The sequence below is a fragment of the Chiloscyllium punctatum genome, chromosome 12 (assembly GCF_047496795.1).
Source record: "Chiloscyllium punctatum isolate Juve2018m chromosome 12, sChiPun1.3, whole genome shotgun sequence".
Taxonomy (NCBI): Eukaryota; Metazoa; Chordata; class Chondrichthyes; order Orectolobiformes; family Hemiscylliidae; genus Chiloscyllium; species Chiloscyllium punctatum.
The window spans coordinates 28,912,421-28,932,143 of record NC_092750.1 but is presented as its reverse complement, the minus strand read 5'-3'; the positions used below and the strand labels follow the sequence as shown (position 1 = coordinate 28,932,143).

At 39.8% G+C, this 19,723-nt stretch overlaps 1 protein-coding gene across 4 annotated transcripts in view; it reads left to right on the top strand.

Annotated features, from left to right (window-relative positions):
- iqsec1b (IQ motif and Sec7 domain ArfGEF 1b) overlaps window positions 1-19,723 on the top strand; it is a 484,326-nt gene that overhangs the window by 107,375 nt on the left and 357,228 nt on the right. For 3 of the 4 annotated variants that reach the window (XM_072582212.1, XM_072582221.1, XM_072582220.1), the window contains exon 2: window positions 11,190-11,219. The exons of the other annotated variant lie outside the window; for it this stretch is intronic. In XM_072582212.1, coding sequence (XP_072438313.1) covers window positions 11,190-11,219 — 30 coding nt within the window. The remainder of the gene's footprint in view (window positions 1-11,189; window positions 11,220-19,723) is intronic. 4 annotated transcript variants of the gene reach the window in all.

Below are 19,723 nucleotides of genomic sequence, written 5' to 3'. Positions count from 1 at the left end.
ATACCGGCCACTGCAGTGGACAGCTGGAACTGACAACTGGAAGCAGCAGGTACAAATCACTATAAATGCCGGAGGAAACATCATAGAAGCACTTCTTAAGAGGCTCCCAAGCACTGAGGATGTTACCTAGACAGGGGATGAAACATCTGCAACACAAATTCCCAGCTCGGCGAACAAAACCACAACAACGAGCACCTGAGCTACAAATCTTCTCCCAAACTTTCTTAAAACTGTATCTGAAGAAATCTTTAGACCTCCAAGATTGCCAGCATTGTGGGAGGCTGTTAAATGAAACCCACATGACTTGCCGCCATGTGTGGCAATCTGCTGCTGCTGCTTCTCGTGTTGTGTATGCTCTCTGCAAGTTGGTCACAACACTTGTACCTCTATAATCCAACAATCTTAGGGCTAGGCCTTTTGTCAGTCTGGAGGCTATGTATCTGGGTGTGGAAATTTTTAAAAATGTATTTTAAAAAGTACTGCAATGTGAAATGAGTTGAAAAGTGGTTATTGCAGAGAATGTAGATATCTCTCTTAGTTGTCAGTTCAACTCCGATTGCTATCAATTTTTTTTGTCTTTCTGTTGCCTGTAATCCTTCTGTTTCATGGGGGTGCAGTTGGGCAGAAGCACTGTAGGATCTGGAAGCACTCTGAGTGCAGACAGAAGTGCTTGGATTAAGAAAGTACCGTCTGTATAAGGTAGTTTTGATGCTACCATCTATTTTAAACGTAGGCATCCGTCAATTTCTTTGGTCAAATGTAGTAGAATAAAACTATGTTCTTGTGCAATGAGGAGAGACTCTTGCCTCAAGTGAAATAAGGTCTTTTTGGCTGAATACAGCCAGGTGCAAGTTCCATTAATATGGGAGAAGTTGTTATAGAGACTTTGAAGACCCATTGGCTTGGAGGTAGGAAGATTAACCCTGCACCACAAAAGAGCCATCTTGGTCACACTGTGTAGTATGTTTAATCAGCTGGATCAAATATGATGCCATGATTCTGGAGCAGGTCAGACTTAAACCCAGGCTTCTTCATCCAGAGGTAGGGACACTACTACACCACAACAGTTCATGTGGTCATGCTATAGCAAATATGAGGTCCAAAGAGTTATCACCAAATCTCGATCTACTCTGTTCTGGTTGGCGTTATAAAGGTAGTTACATTTCTAACACTGTTTTTGTCCATGTTTGTTCAACATGAAGGGTGAACTAAAGTATTTGAGTTAGAAAGTATTCGACAGACTGATTCTGTCCATCACTTTTTTTAATCCAGTTGCCATATATCATGGCTTACAACTTGTCCCTGGGACTTAGAGGAAGTGATGACATAGTAATGTCACTGAGTAATCCAGAATGCTAGGCTAATGTTCAGAGTACATGGGTTCAAATATCATGGTGGCAGATGGTAAATATTTAAATATAAACCTGGAATAAAAGCTTAGACTAATGATGAACATGTAATTACTGTTGATGATCATAAAAACCTGCCAGGTTCTAATATCTTGAGTCATACAGCATGGAAATAGACCTTCCGGTTCAACTCCTACGCATCGACCAGGCATCCCAATCTGACCTAGTCATGTTTGTCAGCGTTTGGCTCTCTAAACCTTTCCTGTTCATGTACCCATCCACGTGCCTTTTACATGTTATAATTGTACCAGCCTCTGCTTCCTTCCGACACACACCACCCTTTGTGTGAAAAAGTTACCCATCTGGTCCTTTTTTAAAATATTCTCCTCTCATCTTAAACCAAGCCCTCTAGTTTTGGACTTGCCCACCTTAGGAAAAACACCTTTGGCTATTCACCCTATCCATGCCCCTTGTGATTTTATAAACCTCTGTAAGGTCTCCCCTTGGTCTTTGATACTCCAGGGTCAAAAAGCTTATTCATGTTAGTTCAGTAGTACTAAATTCAACTAAATTCCTATGGGAACTGAGTCAGGCATGGAACCTGCGAATTCAATTTTTAAAATCTTTCTTGGTAGTATTCATTAAGACATGGGTATCGTCTAGGGTTGTTGGTCTAAACAAGCTTAGACTTTGAAGTGAACTGATTTCTTTCAAAGGGAAGAGACACCGAGAAAGCAATCAAAAAGCAGCTCAGTCTGTACGTCATTGCTCATTTATCTTGGTCATAATAGTATTGAAATACATCAAGTTTTGAAAAATCGTAGGCATGCAGCAATAAGAATGCATGATAAAAGAGATGCTAAGAATCTGTACAACTTCAACTGCTCCCATAAAACTGAATTAAGGCAAGATCAGAAATTGATTCAAGTGTCCAACCTTGGCAAATGGGCAGTTTGGCTCAAAGGCTCAAAACTAATTTATGTAGCAGATATTCCCGTCCCGGTCTTACTGTGAAAGGGACATCTGATTATAATCTTGTTTTATTTGAAAATTTATTAGCACCTATGTTGTGATTCCAATCCCTGCTGACCTATTCACACTGTTCATAACATTGTCACTATAACTAATGATCATAATTACAAGCATAAATTTGCTTAGCTTTCCTATAAAATTTGTGTACTTTGTATAAAAGCACAGAACTAGCCAGTCTACTTGCCCACAGTCACTTCTACTTGCCCACAGATTGCTTAATCCTGGATTATGAAACTCTCATTAACATGTAGGACTCTCATTTGTCATGAACTACACAGTTGATGGCAGCCTGGTGAATTTTTTCACTGACAAAAGGAGAAACAAAAGATCAGAGGTGTGTAATTAAGATATCTGAAGCCCACATGGACATAATCAGCATCATTGGGTGATGTTTAAGGCACTGCCTAATGTTAACCTTACACTTAAGATCCCTGTGCTTTTATGCAGCACAATCTAGCAATGTACCCCTATGATCAGGATTGTTTCAGATGTCACAAATTGGGCTGGAATTTAATGCAAGTGCCAACAGTTCTGCTTGCCAGCTGGAGAGATGGTCAGAGTCCTGTGTCATCCCATTTTATTTTTTGGAATCTTGCTGTGCAGTAGCAGGCCTTCCCAGAATCATGGACCCTCTGAGTGGCAGTCCTGACCCTACCTGACTGCAAGACCAGTAACTAGGCTGAGTAAAGACAAAAGGGTGATATAGGGATTAAGGTTGACAGCAAGGACAGGCGTATACCACCTTGCTCATTGCTAGGCCCCTCCCTTAGACACTGGGAGAAAGTGAGGCCTTTCTTAAGTACACCAACCACCACTGAATGCAAGAGGCCCCTTTTAAATCTGCAAGCTACTTTTTAATGGGTTTTGCCTTTCAGGCTTAGTGTAGTGAGTCCCCAGTCGGCTGCAGTAAGTGAAGCACTTACATGTATTAAGGGCCTTCCATGGCAGTGTGATAAAGAAGCAGTTCACAGGTTGTCTGCCATAATCTTGATTAGGACAGAGGAAAGAAGACTTTGAGTATTCCCAATGCATTTTGCTATCAAGAAGGGCATTAAATTCCATCCTCACCCCCTCCTCCAACATTGCAGTTTCATGGATTTTGTGCTGGTATTGAATTTAACATTCTCACTTCCTGAATGGTGAAGATATTTTGAAGGCAGACAAACATTACAATTATAATTGTGCTTATATTTTCAAAAATAGTAATTAAACATTTTGACATACTAATATGTAAATTCAAGTGTTTTTGTCTCTGGTTCCTTGCAAATATTAGCTCAAACATGATTTGAAGTTGAACTATCTGTTGCAGGATGCTTCTTTTGCTTTTGATGTACTTGTGTGCCAGCAAGTACTTGTGTGCTAGTTTGATCTGACAGACCTATGAAATACATGGGAAGTAGTCCATTTTTAGAAAAAGGGTGTTCACATTTGTCACATTTTTGAGCAAAATGTTCTAGGAACAAAAGGCATTTTCACGTAGAGTTCTTCAGAAATGAAACAGGGAATTCAGAAATGTCACTTGCTGAATCGATCTGCTATTAATTCGCCTTATGATTTCTCTATTCATGGGACTTCACTTTAACCTTAATTAGATGTGCTTGATTTCAGTGTATCTGTACCATACCAGCAAAAGATGTTCAGCTTTACATGGAATGATGGAACGATGGTTTTTGCTCTGACAAAGCATCATAGCATTCCCGAGGAACTAAATGACAGCAAAATGAGAAAATTAGTGAAGCTCTGGTTGATACTACAATGCATTATAGTATGTCAGATATGAATATTCTGAAGGTTACAAATAGTTACAGTATTCAGTAAAAGAGCAGTGCCCAAATCTAGCAATTATAAGTTAGTAAACTAATTACACTTGCTTGAAAAATTGCCTAAGGGCATAGCACAGTGTACGTTTGCATTTTTTTAAAAACAGAAACAGAAATACTGGTATGGTGTTCAGCAATGGATAATGTTATCATTCCAGGTGACGATACTGAACAAGTTAGGTCCAAGAGTGAGACTTCACCTGATTGGACCATTTATTTGTACATTTGCTATCTATGTATTGTGGTGGTTAATCAGTGAACATATTTAGAAGAGGCTGTCAAACTGCTTTTAAGACAAGTACATGTTTATTGCATGCAAGGAAAAATGACGTGAGAACTTTTTGCAATGGACTTAGTACAAATATCAGAAATAGAGATTCAGCCAGTTTAGCCTCAACAATAAGATTAATACTCCATATCTCAGAAAAAAGGTCATCCTGCCTCTTCTTCAGAACTCCTTATTCAGTTGGCATGACTCCATTTGGTTCCTGAAACTTTCTTGTTTGTCTAAGTATTTCAGAGCAAGCACAAACATACACTCCGCTTCAAGCAACTTGCTGTTTTTTGGATGATTTTCTATTGAGCATCTCAAGACTTCTTTTAAAACCCATTACTGATACGTTTGGGGTCTGATAAACCCACCGCTCTGACTGAAACTGCCCACTACCTGACCTTCTAAATGGTTCTGTCTTTGTGATACTGATCTGTTACTAGAATTTTTTTTTCTCTTTTTTTTTGTCTTCTTTCCCCAAATACACCGAACTGTTCACCTAACAATCTAGTCCAAGGCTGTATATCCTCATTAAAATGCTTTCAGCAATAAACTTCACATCCCCTGGTACCAGTCAGAATAAATTGAAAATGAAACGAAAACGTGCCTCCCCTTATTAACAAGTGCAATATAGAATTGCCAATTAAACTTGAAACAACGCAACTAGCCATTTGGATACAGAACTGGCTCAAAGGTAGAAGACCGAGGGTGGTGGTTGTTTTTCAGACTGGAGGCCTGTGACCAGTGGAGTGCCACAAGAATTGGTGTTGTTTCCTCTCCTTTTTGTCATTGACATAAATGATTTAGATGCGAGCATAAGAGGTACAGTTAGTAAGTTTGCAGATGACACCAAAATTGGAGGTGTAGTGGACAGCAAAGAAGGTTACCTCCTGACAACAGGATCTGGACCAGATGGGCCAATGGGCTGAGAAGTGGCAGATGGAGTTTAATTCAGATAAATGTGAGGTGCTGCATTTTCGGAAAGCAAATCTTAGCAGGATTTATACACTTAATGGTAAGGTCCTAGGGAGTGTTGCTGAACAAAGAGACCTTGGAGTGCAGGTTCATAGCTCCTTGAAAGTGGAGATGCAGGTAGATAGGATAGTGAAAAAGGCATTTGGTATGCTTTCCTTTATTGGTCAGAGTATTGAGTACAGGAGTTGGGAGGTCATGTTGTAGCTGTACAGGACATTGGTTAGGCCACTGTTGGAATATTGCATGCAATTCTGGACTCCTTCCTATTGGAAAGATGTTGTGAAACTTGGAAGGGTTCAGAAAAGATTTACAAGGATGTTGCCAGGGTTGAAAGAATTGAGCTATTGGGAGAGGCTGAGCAGGCTGGAGCTGTTTTCCCTGGAGCGTCGGAGGTTGAGGGGTGACCTGATAGAGGTTTACAAAATTATGTGGGGCATGGATAGGGTAAATAGGCAAAGTCTTTTCCCTGGTGTCGGGGAGTCCAGAACTAGAGGGCATAGGTTTAGGGTGAGAGGGGAAAGATATAAAAGCAACTTTTTCATGCAGAGGGTGATACGTGTATGGAATGAGCTGCCAGAGGATGTGGTGGAGGCTGGTCCCATTAAAACATTTTAGAGGTATTTGGATGGGTATATGAATAGGAAGGGTTTGGAGGGAAATAGGCCGGGTGCTGGCAGGTGGGACTTGATTGGGTTGGAATATCTGGTCAGCATGGACAGGTTGGACCCGAAGGGTCTGTTTCCATGCTGTACATCTCTACGACTCTATTAGAACCCATGTTTCCAAATAATATCATGAACCTTCATCACATCCCCATAGGGGACAATGAAAATATCTTCATGGACATTGCAGTTCTTATGATATGTATTCTTTGACACAATTTTCATTTTGATGGTAACATTCATACTAAATAATTAGGACTTTCCATAACAATCACTTCACCAGTATATCTTGATCACAATTCATTTTCCTTCAGATTTGCCCTTCATAAAGCATCTCCTTTGATGTCTCCCAGCTGCACGAAGGATTGTTTGAGTAGTTTAAACATAAAATTCCAATAAAACTGTCTCATTCATAATGTGAAGGTTGTTAGAAGTGAGGATTGTGATCCATATAAATAATAGTCTCTGTAGAATTGTTAAAAGTGTACACTTTAGTATGGTATTGGTTATACATAATGTTCATGTCTCTATACGTTTTGAATATTTCTGTTTAGTTCTTACCCTCCTGTAAGAATGCTGCAACAACATCAACACTGTCATTAACAGCCAGTTTAAATAGATTAACATAATTCAGTGCTGTTAAACCAGTGCAGCTTTCAAACTGTCAAAGACATTCTGACATTCCCTTGTCAGTTGAAATTTGGCTTTCTTTTAACACACCTGCCAAAGGAGCCACTGCAGTGCTGAAACGTGGAACCAACCTCTGATAAAAATCAGTGTGTGCTAACATATTGCAGGATTTTGAGTTTTGTCTTGGGCGTGGGAAAATTCAAGCTGTCAGGTGCTCGAGATGCCAATTGACCTTCTCTCTAGCGTCTTGGACTTTCACAAATTCATTTTTGGCCAAATTTATTGCTAAATTGGCTTTTTTGAAAAGACTAATCATTTATTGTTATGTGGTCCTCCTATGTTTGCACAACCAAGTCATCGAAAACATAGTTACATAATCATCTGAGCCTGTTGGTTAACTCTTGAAAACAAATTGCTGGTGCGTTTAACGTTTTGAATAACGTGTCTTTGCATTGGTAAAGTTCATCAGGGTTTCAAAAACTCACTTCTCTGGCATTTAGTCCCTCGAACACGACAGTATGCCTGTTAGGAGTTTAATTTTTGTATAAATCCTGCTTGTCTATCTAATTCTCTTAATACAGTCCCCTAGTTTGATTTGAATCAAACTTTGTTATGGCACTGATTTTCTCATCATCATACTACAATCGTTGTGATCCATCTGCTTTGAAGCCATTACAATAAGTGAACTTCAGCTACTATTACTCAGTTCAATAGTGGCATTGTCCATCATGAACTTGATATCTTCCCTTACTTGGACTAACTTCTCTGCCAGAGCTACAGCTGCTTGGATGTTTGGTTGTTGACACTTATGGAAACAATCCTTCAGGGATCGCTGGTATACTATTTGGGAATTCCTGCATAATTATGATTTCCCTGACATTCTCAATTTTTTAATTTTGGTAATTTTAGTCATTAATCCCACAGCATTTCTTTTTTCTCTTGCACGTTCTGCAGGTGTCTGATTCATTTTCTTGCCTTTCATTAATGAACTTCGTGGACAAGCTCTGACGAGTTCGCTTTAGCAGCTTCGTTGTCTGCAGGGTGTTCTGATAATATTGCTGTGTGTGTGCGTATATCAGTTTATCAGGATACTCTATAACATTAATTACCAAGTATCTTTTGACCACTTCACCATCACAGCAATCTTGTTAAATTAAGTGATGTATCTTACCACTCTTCCTTCTAAATTTAGGTACTCTATGCCAATTTCTAGTTAAATCAAAACCCACGTGGGAATCTGAATCTAAATCCTCCTCTAGGCAATTTGAGCATCTTTGTTCCTTTGTGTTTCTCTTGCTGGCCAGGTCTGGTTTCTCTGTCTTTGGGAATTCAGACTTTTTGTATTAATTATCTTTTCCATCGTGATCCACTTTTTTTCTTTTCCTTTTTCCCCCCAATATAATCTATCTTGTTTCCAGCAGTTTATCTTTTTTTCCTCCTGCTCTCCCTTTTTTTTTCATTCTCCACCCTTTCTATCTCACTTTTCCTTCAAGTTCAAAGATTTTCATCTGTAACTGAATCGTGATTAATTCTAGTGGTGATGCATCTATTTCAGTTTTCCCTCCTTTTTGCTTTTAAAAGCTTGGTAGCTGTTTCAAGCATCTCATTTTTATGATGTGCTGCTTTTGTTTCTATTTTACATTTATCCACTGACGCTTTCTTTAGCCTTAGTTACATTTCCTACACTAGAAAAATTTTGGCATCAATCAAAGCCAGAGTTAGACTATTAAATATGCCGGGTGCTGGCAGGTGGGACTAGATTGAGTTGGGATATCTGGTCAGCATGGGCAGGTTGGACCAAAGGGTCTGTTTCCATGCTGTACATCTCTGTGACTGTGTACTTTAATGCCTGAGTAGCTATTCAACTGCAAATCATACCATGTAATATACTTCTCACTAATCTTCCTTTTAAGTTCTGTACCTCCATGTACTAAAATTTAATGAAAGTGTAAATCTGTTTAAAAAATCAACAAGCCCTCACTTTGTAATTATCCAAACTGATCTTGATAATACTGGGCAAGTTAAATCTCAGTGAAGCCTGGCTTGATTCGTTATTAGTTGTATTCTTGACCATTGTAGCAATTGAATAGCAGTCACTGAATAAACTTAAGAAGCTTAAAGTGTACCTTTAACAAAAGGACATGAGTTGACATGAGGGACAAAGCACCAACCATATTGCACATTACAACAACTCTTTGAAATGGTTTTATTAAAAATATCAGAAAGGATTTCATCATTTTTATCTTCAACAATCTGACATACTGAAAGCTCAGTGAAGGTCATTCTGTCTCCACTTGAAATTCCTTCTTCAGTTGGCATGGCTGTTTTGATTTCTTAAGTTTTTTTTCTCCTAATGACTTCAAAGTAATTTTCAGAGCTAATAGATGATTTTTTTTTTCCTCATGCATTCTGCTTGCAGTAGTTTTCTGTTTCTGCATGTTTTCTATTAATTCTTTCAGGACTTTTTGCCCAGTCTTGAATTTTAGAGTGCTAAACTAGCAACATATTTTTATTCTGACTGAACCTGCACACACTCTCTAACCTTGTGTATGAGTTTGTCTTTGTGATATTAAACTGTTGTGAAGTAATGGTTTTCCCTATTCTACCCTTTTTCATAATGTACCAACCATTCACCACGGTTACTGCTTTGGATAGAGCTCATGTATTATAAATGCATTCTCAACAAATGACATGCACGTACCACTGTAGAACAAATCTGAAATGAAACAAAGTACGCCTCCACTTATTAATGTGCACAACATAAAAATGCAAATCAAGCTTGAAGTTATACATGGTTCTTCTACTTTTTCAATTAATTATTTACAAGCGTACAGGAATCTCTTTTCAGGAGGTAACTAAGCTGATGATAGAAGTAATCCAGTAGTGCAGTTCAGTGTAGTGTTTTGTGAATAAGCAATTATCAAAGCTCCTCAAGAGGTCACTAAGGAATATGTCACGTCAAATCCTCAAATAACAATGTTTGGCCTACTAATAAGTTCAAACCTAAAGCACAACTAGAGCCTAGATATTCCACTGGCCGGACAGTCAGTCATATTTCAGTGTGCATCGGGGTTCCTATCGTACCATGACATTTGAAGATTCTACTAGCAATTTCACTCAAATCAGAGAATTTGGAAGGTTCCAATGAAGATAAGATGGTTAGAAAAAGCTAGACTGATAACTATGTATTTTAATGCCCAAGTAACTATTCAACTGACTTCATACTTAACACTCTCACTTCTAATGACCTCTCTCCCAGCCATCTTGCTCCCATTGGACCCAGCCTTCACCAGTTTCTCTCTTCCCTGCCCCTTGCCACTGGGCCTGAACATCCACCTAACCTAATAACGACGTCACCTACCTGCCCCCCTGGCATCCTAATATCACACTTGTCTTTTATGTGCTTGCCATGATGCAGCAACTGGTGAAGGAGCTGTGGGACAGTGTAAATTTCAGAATATGGTGGCTGACAGCTTTGAAAAGGGAGAATGGATGCCTTCCTCTGACAATTCTGTTCTACAAAAGAACTGTCAGAATGGAATTGTACCTCCATGTTTCTGAAGGAGCCATGATCAGAATCCCATCTCAAATGTTGGGGAACAGAAAGGGCCAGATGGCAGGCTCATGCAGATTTACATTCCTTGGAAAATCCTGCTCCAGGTTCATAAGGACATATTACTTAATTTTTCAATCTTTCTATAATGTTGAAATTTAAACATGCAATTTTGCTATTAGATTAGATTAGATTAGGCAAGTCTTTGCAACCCCCTGCAAGCACTAACTCTGAATTGCAAATTCAAAATGGAGTTTATCCATACCCATATCAAGATCATTGACATACTGGAATGATGCAGAAAACCTCTCGCATGCAGAGATCACCGACAGTGTTCTTTACAAATGGCCTGCAGTGACAAGCTGACACTTACATGTTGTTCTCATGTGCTGTAAAATTTCACATGCCATAAATTTCCATGGAGGAGATGATGCTGAGGATACAGTACACATGCATGTAAACTCCTTTTCAGCGTCATACTTCAATAGTTGCATGCCTTTATTGTTGGTACCCCAAATGCCTTTCCAAGTCATTTGCTCATCAATCATGATTTTACATTGAGCTTATTGATCAAATTTCAGGTGGGAAAATTTTAAACCAAAAATCAGTTCCTGTTTTTTTAGAAAAAAAAGTCTTGAACATTTCCTACTATGTTCTCAGGTTTGATTGACTTTGATGTTCAGTAATCTCTTCCATTAAATTTGTGTGGGTGTAGTTATGCCTCATAAAATATTTCATAAGTTCATTTCGGATTTGGATTTTAAACGAATTCTGAGCAAACATCATTTGAAAATTCTTCATTAGTTGATTTTTGCAAATCTAATTGAATGAAAAGCTGTGTGTTTTTCTTCATGTTTTACTTTTGTGCTAATAATTTACCTTTTCTTTATTTCACAGATATGAAGGAGAGAGTTCTGGAAGTGTCAGGTTTGTGTTCAAGCACCAATACTCATATTATGGTATTCTCATTTGAATGTGGCATTTAAATGAAGCTGTGCCTTTTGATTTCTGTTTTTTTTAAATTTCTGTTGAATTATTACGCATCCAGATTTGAATGTAAGAGAATGGGAATCATTAGTGGTTACCGTTTTTGTGCCTCAATACAGTTTGCAATGAAGCTTAATTAATCCGTGTTGCACAAAAATGCAATAATTTTTTTTTTTGGTAAATGAGTTAAGTCTTTATTAGAATGCAGTGAGTTGTTGCATGGTTGAGCTTCAGACACTTGTTCATGGATTTGAAATTGCTTTGAAATTATTTGCAAAATAAATTAAATATGTAGATAATTAGAAATGGCCATGTGGGGTGGTATACATCTATTGTCAATACTTGTCATGACAAGATTATACTTTTGAGAAAGGAAATTCCACTATTTGGATGTCTTGATACCTGACTTGCGTGTTGATATATTTCAGAGGATAATTGTATGCATGTAGCCTGTTCACAGAATCGTAATATGTTTATAGAACAGAAGGAAGCCATTAGGTCCATCATGTTTATGCGGTCTCTCTGATGGAGCAATCACCTCGTGCCTTTTGCCCACCTTCTGCCTTTTAGTCCTCCTTTTGAGATAATGTTGCACTTCCTATTGAATACCTTGATTAACCTATTTCTTAACCACTTGCTGCATGAATTTTTTTTCTTGTTCCTAGTGCTTGTTTAGCCAGTTACCGTAAATCTGTGTCCTCTTGATTCTCTCTCATCCAACTATAGAACAATTTCCTACTATCTATTCTGTACAAACCCTTGGCGATTTTGAATACCTCAATAAAACGTCCTTTCAACCTTCTCTATTCTCCAAGGAGAACAATTCCCCGTTATCCAGTCTATCCACATGTCTGACATTCCACATCTTTGGAGCCATATTTTGGTGCATGCTGTAATGCCTTCCTATCTTGCCAAAATGTGTAGCACCTAGAACAGAGTATAGTACTCCAGCTGAAGCTGAGACAGTGTTTTGATTAGATGAGATTCCCTGCAGTGTGGAAACAGGCCCTTCGGCCGGTTTAACTTGTTTTTGTGCTCTGTGTACTCCAGGTTGTTGTATGCTTTGTTAAGTGTCCTTTCTACCTATCCTGCTGTTTCTCGTGCTCATTTGCACCCACGTTGCTCTGCTCCTGCACTGTTTTTTGGAATTGAAGTCTTTATTTAGTTTTGTCTCTGTTCTTTTTAAGAAAAAAAATTCATACTTTTTGTGCTTTAACTTTCATATTCCATTTGTTTGATCTTCCTAGCAACCTACCAGTCACTTGAAACTTCTATAGATCGTTCTTGCTATTCGTAGTACTTCTAATTTTGTATCATCATATTTTGAAACTGTGACCTCTTATACCAAGGCCAAGGCCATTTTATAAAAAACAAAAGCAGGAGTCCTAGCTTTGGTTTCTTAGAAACTCTTTTATAAACCTTCCTCTTCTCTGAAAGATCTGTTACCAACTACTATTTCTGCAAGGTTCTGCGAATTAGTTCAACATGATTTGCACTGAACAAACCCACACTGGTCTTCCTTTTAATTAATCTGTATCTGTCCAGATTTGGCATAAACTGCAGTTTCTAGAAACTTCCCCATCACTGAGATCAAGCCAGTTGGCTTGCAGTTGCTGGATTTTCCTTTTTTGTTTTGAACATTTGCAGTCCTCCTGTTTACTCTCCTGTCCTACCATGGCCTTACAGCTTCTCCCTTCAAACACACAGGTATGATGTGTTCTGGGGGAGATGATGGCATAACGGTAGTATCATTGGACTAGAAATTCAGAGGTCCAACTTAATGCTCTGAGGATGTGAATTACAGCCCTGGAGGAGCTTGAATTCAGTTGATGAATCTGGAATTAAAAGTTTAGTCTCAGCTATGATAATCGTAAAAATCATTATTGATTGTTACTTTAAACATAAACCATCTAATTCACTAATCTGCTGGCCAACATGTGGAGAGTGTGATGCTGGAAAAACACAGCAGGTCAGGCAGCATCCGAGGCGCAGGAGAATCAACGTTTCAGGCCAAAACCCTTCATCAGGAATGAGGCTGTGAGCCAAGGAGGTGGTGAGATAAATGGGGGGTGGAACTGGGGAAAGGTAGCTGAGAGTGCAACAGGTAGATGGGGGTCGGGGTAATGGTCAGAGAGGAGGGTGGAGTGGATAGGTGGGAAGATGGTCAGGTCATGAGGGCAGTGCCGAGTTGGAAGGTTGGAACTAGGATAAGGTGTGGGGGAAGGAAAATGAGGAAACTGGTGAAATCCACATTTTAGGGAGTGAAGGAGGCGGCTCTGGACTTGCATGTCCTTGGCGGAGTGGGAGGGGGAGTTGAAGTGGTCGCCCACGCGGCTGTGAGGTTGGTTGGTGCAGGTGGTGATGTTCTCTGAAGTGCTCTGCAAGTAGGCATCTTGTCTCCCCATTGTAGAGGAGACTGCATTGGGAGCAATGGATACATAAGTGACGTGTGGAAGTGCAGGTCAAACTTTGGATGTGGAAGGCTCCTTTTGGAGCATTGGACGGAGGTGAGGAAGGAGGTGTGGGCGCAGGTTTTAATTCCTCCCATGGCAGGGGAAGGTGGCGGGAAGGGAGGGTGGGTTGGTGGGAGGGTGTGGACCTGACAAGGGAGTCACTGGGGGAATGGCCTTATGGAAAGTGAATATGGGTGGGGAGGCAAAGATATCTGTGGTGGTGTCCGTTTGTAGGTGGCTGAAATGACTAGGATGATGCAATGTACGTGGAGTTTGGTGGGTGGAAGGTGAGGATCAGGGGCTCCTGTCCTTCTTGCAGTTGAAAGGGTGGGGTTCGAGGGTGGAGGTGTGGGAAGTGGATAAGATGTGTTGGAGGGCATCATCAACCATGTGGGAGAGGAAATTGCAGCCTTTAAAGAAGGAGGCCTCGTTGATTTTAACCTCACTGCAAAGCCTCTTCCAAGGATGCCTATCTTGAAGAATCTCTCCTCTCTCTACAAGAAAACTCATTCCTGAATAAGGGGTTTTGCCCAAAACGTCAATTCTCCTGCTCGTCCGATGTACCACACTCTCGACTCTAATCTCCAGTATCTGCAGTCCTCACTTTCGCCTAGTAGAAAGGCTGGTAGGTATAGGGAATACTGGATGACTAAAGAAATTGAGGGTTTGGTTAAGAAAAAGAAGAAAGCAAATGTAAGGTAAAGACAGGATAGATCCTGTGAATCTTTAGAAGAGTATAAAGGCAGTAGGAGTATACTTGAGAGGGAAATCAGGAGGGCAAAAAGGGGACATGAGATAGCTTTGGCAAATAGAATTAAGGAAAATCCAAAGGGATTTTACAAATACACTGAGGGCAAAAGGGTAACTAGGGAGAGAATAGGGCCTCTCAAAGATCAGCAAGGCAGCCTTTGTGTGGAGCCACAGAAAATGGGGGAGATATTAAACGAGTATTTTGCATCCATATTTACTGTGGAAAAGGATATGGAAGATATAGACTATAGGGAAATAGATGGTGACATCTTGCAAAATGTCCATATTACAGAGGAGGAAGGGCTGGATGGCTTGAAACACATAAAGGTGGATTAATCCCTAGGACCCGATCAGGTGTACCCTAGAACTCTGTAGGAAGCTAGAGAAGTGATTGCTAGGCCTCTTGCTGAGATATTTGTATCATCGATAGTCACAGGTGAGGTGCTGGAACACTGGAGGTTGGCTAACGTGGCGCCACTGTTTAAGAAGGATGGTAAGGACACGCCAGGGAACTATAGACCAGTGAGCCTGACCTCGGTGGGCAAGTTGTTGGAGGGAATCCTGAGAGACAGGGTGTACATGATTAGGGATATTCAGCATGGCTTTGTGTGTGGGAAATCATGTCTCACAAACTTGATTTGAGTTTTTTGAGGAAGTAACAAAGAGGATTGATGAGGGCAGAGCGGTAAATGTGACCTATATGGATTTCAGTAAGGCGTTCAACGAGGTTCCCCATGGCAAGGTTAGATCTCACTCTTTCCTTTATTGGTCAGAGTATTGAGTACAGGAGTTGGGAGGTCATGTTGTGGCTGTACAGGACATTGGTTAGGCCACTGTTGGAATATTGCGTGCAATTCTGCTCTCCTTCCTTTCGGAAAGATGTTGTGAAACTTGAAAGGGTTCAGAAAAGATTTACAAGGATGTTGCCAGGGTTGGAGGATTTGAACTAAAGGGAGAGGCTGAACAGGCTGGGACTGTTTTCCCTGGAGCGTCGGAGGCTGAGGGGTGACCTTATAGAGGTTTACAAAATTATGAGGGGCATGGATAGGATAAATAGGCAAAATCTTTTTTCCCTGGGGTTGGGGAGTCCAGAACTAGCGGGCATAGGTTTAGGGTGAGAGGAAAAAGATATAAAAAAAACCTACGGGGCAACTTTCTCACGCAGAGGGTGATACGGGTATGGATTGAGCTGCCAGAGGAAATGGTGGAGGCTGGTACAATTGTAACATTTAAGAGGCATTTGGATGGGTATATGAATAGGAAGGGTTTGGAGGGATATGGGCCTGGTGCTGGCTGGTGGGACTAGATTGAATTGGGATATCTGGTCGGCATGGATGGGTTGGACCGAAGGGTCTGTTTCCATGCTGTACATCTCTGACTCTGCGTTGAATTTAACCTCATTACGAAGCCTCTTTCAAGGATGCCTACCTTGAAGTTCTTCTCCTGTCTCTGCAAGGACACCCCCACTCCTCCATTTATCTCACCACCCCTTTTGGCTCACAGCCTCATTCCTGATGAAGGGCATTTGCCTGAAACGTTGATTCTCCTGCTCCTCAGATGCTACCTGACCTGCTGTGTTTTTCCTGCATAACACTCTCGACTCTAGTCTCTAGCGTCTTGCAGTCCTCACTTTCGCCTGGTCAATGTGTGTCTCCAGATCCACACAAAAACAGTTCACTTTTAAATGTAGTCTGAAATAACCTAACAAGTCACTAAATCCAAGAACAATTAATGATTGGCAACAATGTTGCCTTGCCAGTGAAGACCACATCCCATGGAAGAGTAATGAAAATTAACTTAATACCTCAGCTATGAACCTTGCCTCCATGTGGAAATAACTTTTTGGTCCCTAATCAGTATCTGCTTCATTTTGACCACACTTTTTTTACTGTTTACATGCCTGGAGTAGATTTTTTACATTCCCTTCTAGGGTGGCTGTCGATCTCTCTTTACCCACTCTTTGCTTTTCCAACTCGCGTATGAATCTTTTATATTCAGTCTTGTTTGAATTCTATTAGCCGCATGATACCTTTCTTAAGCACACAGCATCTTACTCTGTCTCTGAGATGTTCTAGATTTGTTTATCCCCTCTGTAAATATTCTTTGATTTGCGGCAGATTGTAGCTCAGATCCAATGTTTGAAACTGTACAGAAGTCATTTATTTGTAAATGTTACTGATATCTGAAGAAGGCTTATCTTAACAAATTGAATACCCAATTCTTGCTAGCTAGTTGCAGTTTTTTCTGATGAGGGAAGCAAGTTAAATGTGGTGCTATGAGCATTTTTGGTACTATAAGCTTTCAGTTAAAGTGAATACTGTATTTTCTATGCTCTGTTAAAAGATCTCACAATTTTCAGTAGCATGTATCATGTATCTACAAGTCTGCTTGGATAGTAGAACAGATTGCACAACAACATTTTTACCCAGTTATACTAATGTTTGATCAGGAAAGTGATGCACAGTAATAAAACAAGGTAGCAGTGGAGGACAAAAATGATTGTTTCATAATTTTTTTGTCAGCATTTTTCTAGGGGTTGAAATCCTTGCATTTCCCATCCGTCTTCAGGAGTTGGGCAATTCAGTAGAGGTAGAAATATGAGCTCAATCTGTATGAAAGACAGTTTCATTAAACAGATAAATCTGTTTTTCTTAAGTGATGTAGCTTGTTTTGTTTGTGTTGAAGTCTAACTCATCTGTTTTGAAGTAATTTATGATGTGATGTTTTCTGCAAGTTGGGTTGGTAGCACACATTAATAAAACTGAAATTCTCCACACTGATTCTGAAATGATGCACTTGAAGTAACAGCTAGTTGAGTCAGAGTCTTGATTCTGCAAGGAAAGCTCAAAACTGTATTTTTTCTTGGCGGGCTCTTCATTTCCCTGTACTTTGCATAGAAAAATGGTCATGAGAGCAAAGGGGTGAAAGTACTTTAAACTTGGTGATGAATCGGTGTGTACTTTCCAGTTTAGTCCGACAAAACCAGCAAGTTTCATCTGTAAAGCCAGCAGCTTATGTATCTAAAGGAAGCTGCTGGGTAGCATAAAGTTAGAAGGAAAATGGCGTAGAACAGAATAACTATGCAATAAGATAAATTTTATTATAGCAATTATGAGCTATTTATTACCTATGTTTGTTGAGCATTTATTAAATGTCTATAATTTTGTAATTTGCTGAGGGTATAATTCATTGCAAATGTGATGTGATAATGAGTGAGTTCTTATACTTTTTCTGTAAATAGTAAACATTCATACATATTGCAACAGTTCCAAGTAACACACTATTCTTTTGTACATCTATTACAGTCATAATTTAGGGAAAATATTCAAGAAGCATGATGAACTTGCATGTATTTACAATTAAGTTAAAAATGTAAGGAGAGTATTTATTCTCAATAACCAATTCGTGTCATGTGCCCTCAAAGAAGATTGAAATTCTTCCACTTAAACATCCTAGTAAAAAGCATGAATATAGGCTCATTGCACCTTTTGTTTTAATTCTGATAAATTAGTCTTTTATTAGACCAGGAATAGACAAACTATTTAATGATATCAACAACACTGTGCTCTGACCAACTCCAAACTTGAGTGGGCTGGAGTTGAATTTTGTTTCCAGTGTCCCTCCACCTTTCCTGTGGAAAATCATAGGCCTCCTATTCTGTTTCTGTGTTAGTACAGTTGAGATTAGAAACTTCCTGTATGTGAGGAACCATGAGCGTGAATACACACCCAACTGCTTGTTTCCTTTTAATCTTGCCCTTATTTAAACAAATTCATACAACCTGTTGAGTTTAGAGGGGAAACAACTTCGGAATAAAACCATTAGTCTAATTCTGTAAACAAAATTAATTTGTGATATGGACTAGTTCTGAGACATTCAGTTAATAAAGTTCAGCTTGACATTGAACTCTGCTTATTGCTGTAAAATGATGGTCTGATGGCCTTTGCTGAAAAGGCATTCACAAAGGTCCATTTTGATATTAAAAAAGGGTAAAATTAATTTTGAATATATGCTGTGGGGATGCAGTGGAAGCATATTTGCTTAAAGTTAACCAGAGGGAAGTCATGGTCATTTACATAAGATTCATATTGCTTGGAGGAATTGAAAAAACAAGTGCCATGCATTTGAGATTTTGTCTAATTCCAGACATCTTGAGATTTTGTCAGCTGAGTTGGCTTGGACAGTTGGCTGCTGAATGATGTCAGCAAAGAACACCAGCCTGGAGTGCTCTGATGATCCATGGGGCCCAGCAAGCACTCCTGTAATGATTGCAATAGGATTCTTCTTTCACACTATTTTGCTTTCATATGCTAACTTCTCCCACTCCTATCTGAGCTACCATGCAGTCTCCGGTGCTACGCTTTGTGCTTTCTGTGGTGCTTGGAATACTCTTGATGACTGGGGAGTCCCAAATTAGCAATATTAGTCTAAGGATATTGGGTAGGCCATTTATGACAAAGATGAAGGACATTTCTTCACCCAAATTATAAGCCAGTGTAATTCTCTGCCACAGGAAACTGTTGATTTAATTTTATCCTGGCATGTGTACTGAGGCATAATGAAAAGATTGTCTTGTGTGCTTAACAGGCAGATTGTACTAAACCACAGAGTGCAGGATACAATGTTACAGCTGCTGAGAAGATGCAGAGAGGGATCGACATGAACATTGAAGTGGTCCATTCACAACTCTGATAACAGCATGGAAGAAGCTGTTCTTGAATCTGTCTGTATGTGTACTCGCATTTTTTTAAAATATCCCCTCCCATCTGGGAGAGTGCATAACTGGGGTGGCAGGGATCTTTGATTATGTAAGTTGTTTTCCCAATTCAACAGGAAGTATAGATGAAGTCAATGGATGGAAGGCTGGTTTGCGTGTTGGACAGGGCTGTGTTCACAAGTATCTGTAGTTCCTTGTGGTCTTGGGAAGATCATTTGCCATCCATATAGCATACTTTCTGTGGTGCATCTATAAAAATTAGTAAGAGTCATTGTGGACATGCCAAATTTCTTTAGCCTCCTAAGGAAGTTAAGGCCTGGTGTACTTGACCGCAACGTCAACTTGGATGGACCAGGACAGATTGGTCACTCCCAGGAACTTGATGCTCTTGACCAACTCCATCTCAGGATCATTGATGCAGACAGGGGTGTGCCCTCACTCCACTTCATGAAATCAATGACTACCTCCTTTGTTTTGCTGACATTGATGGAGATATTGTTGTCTTTACACCATGCCGCTAAACA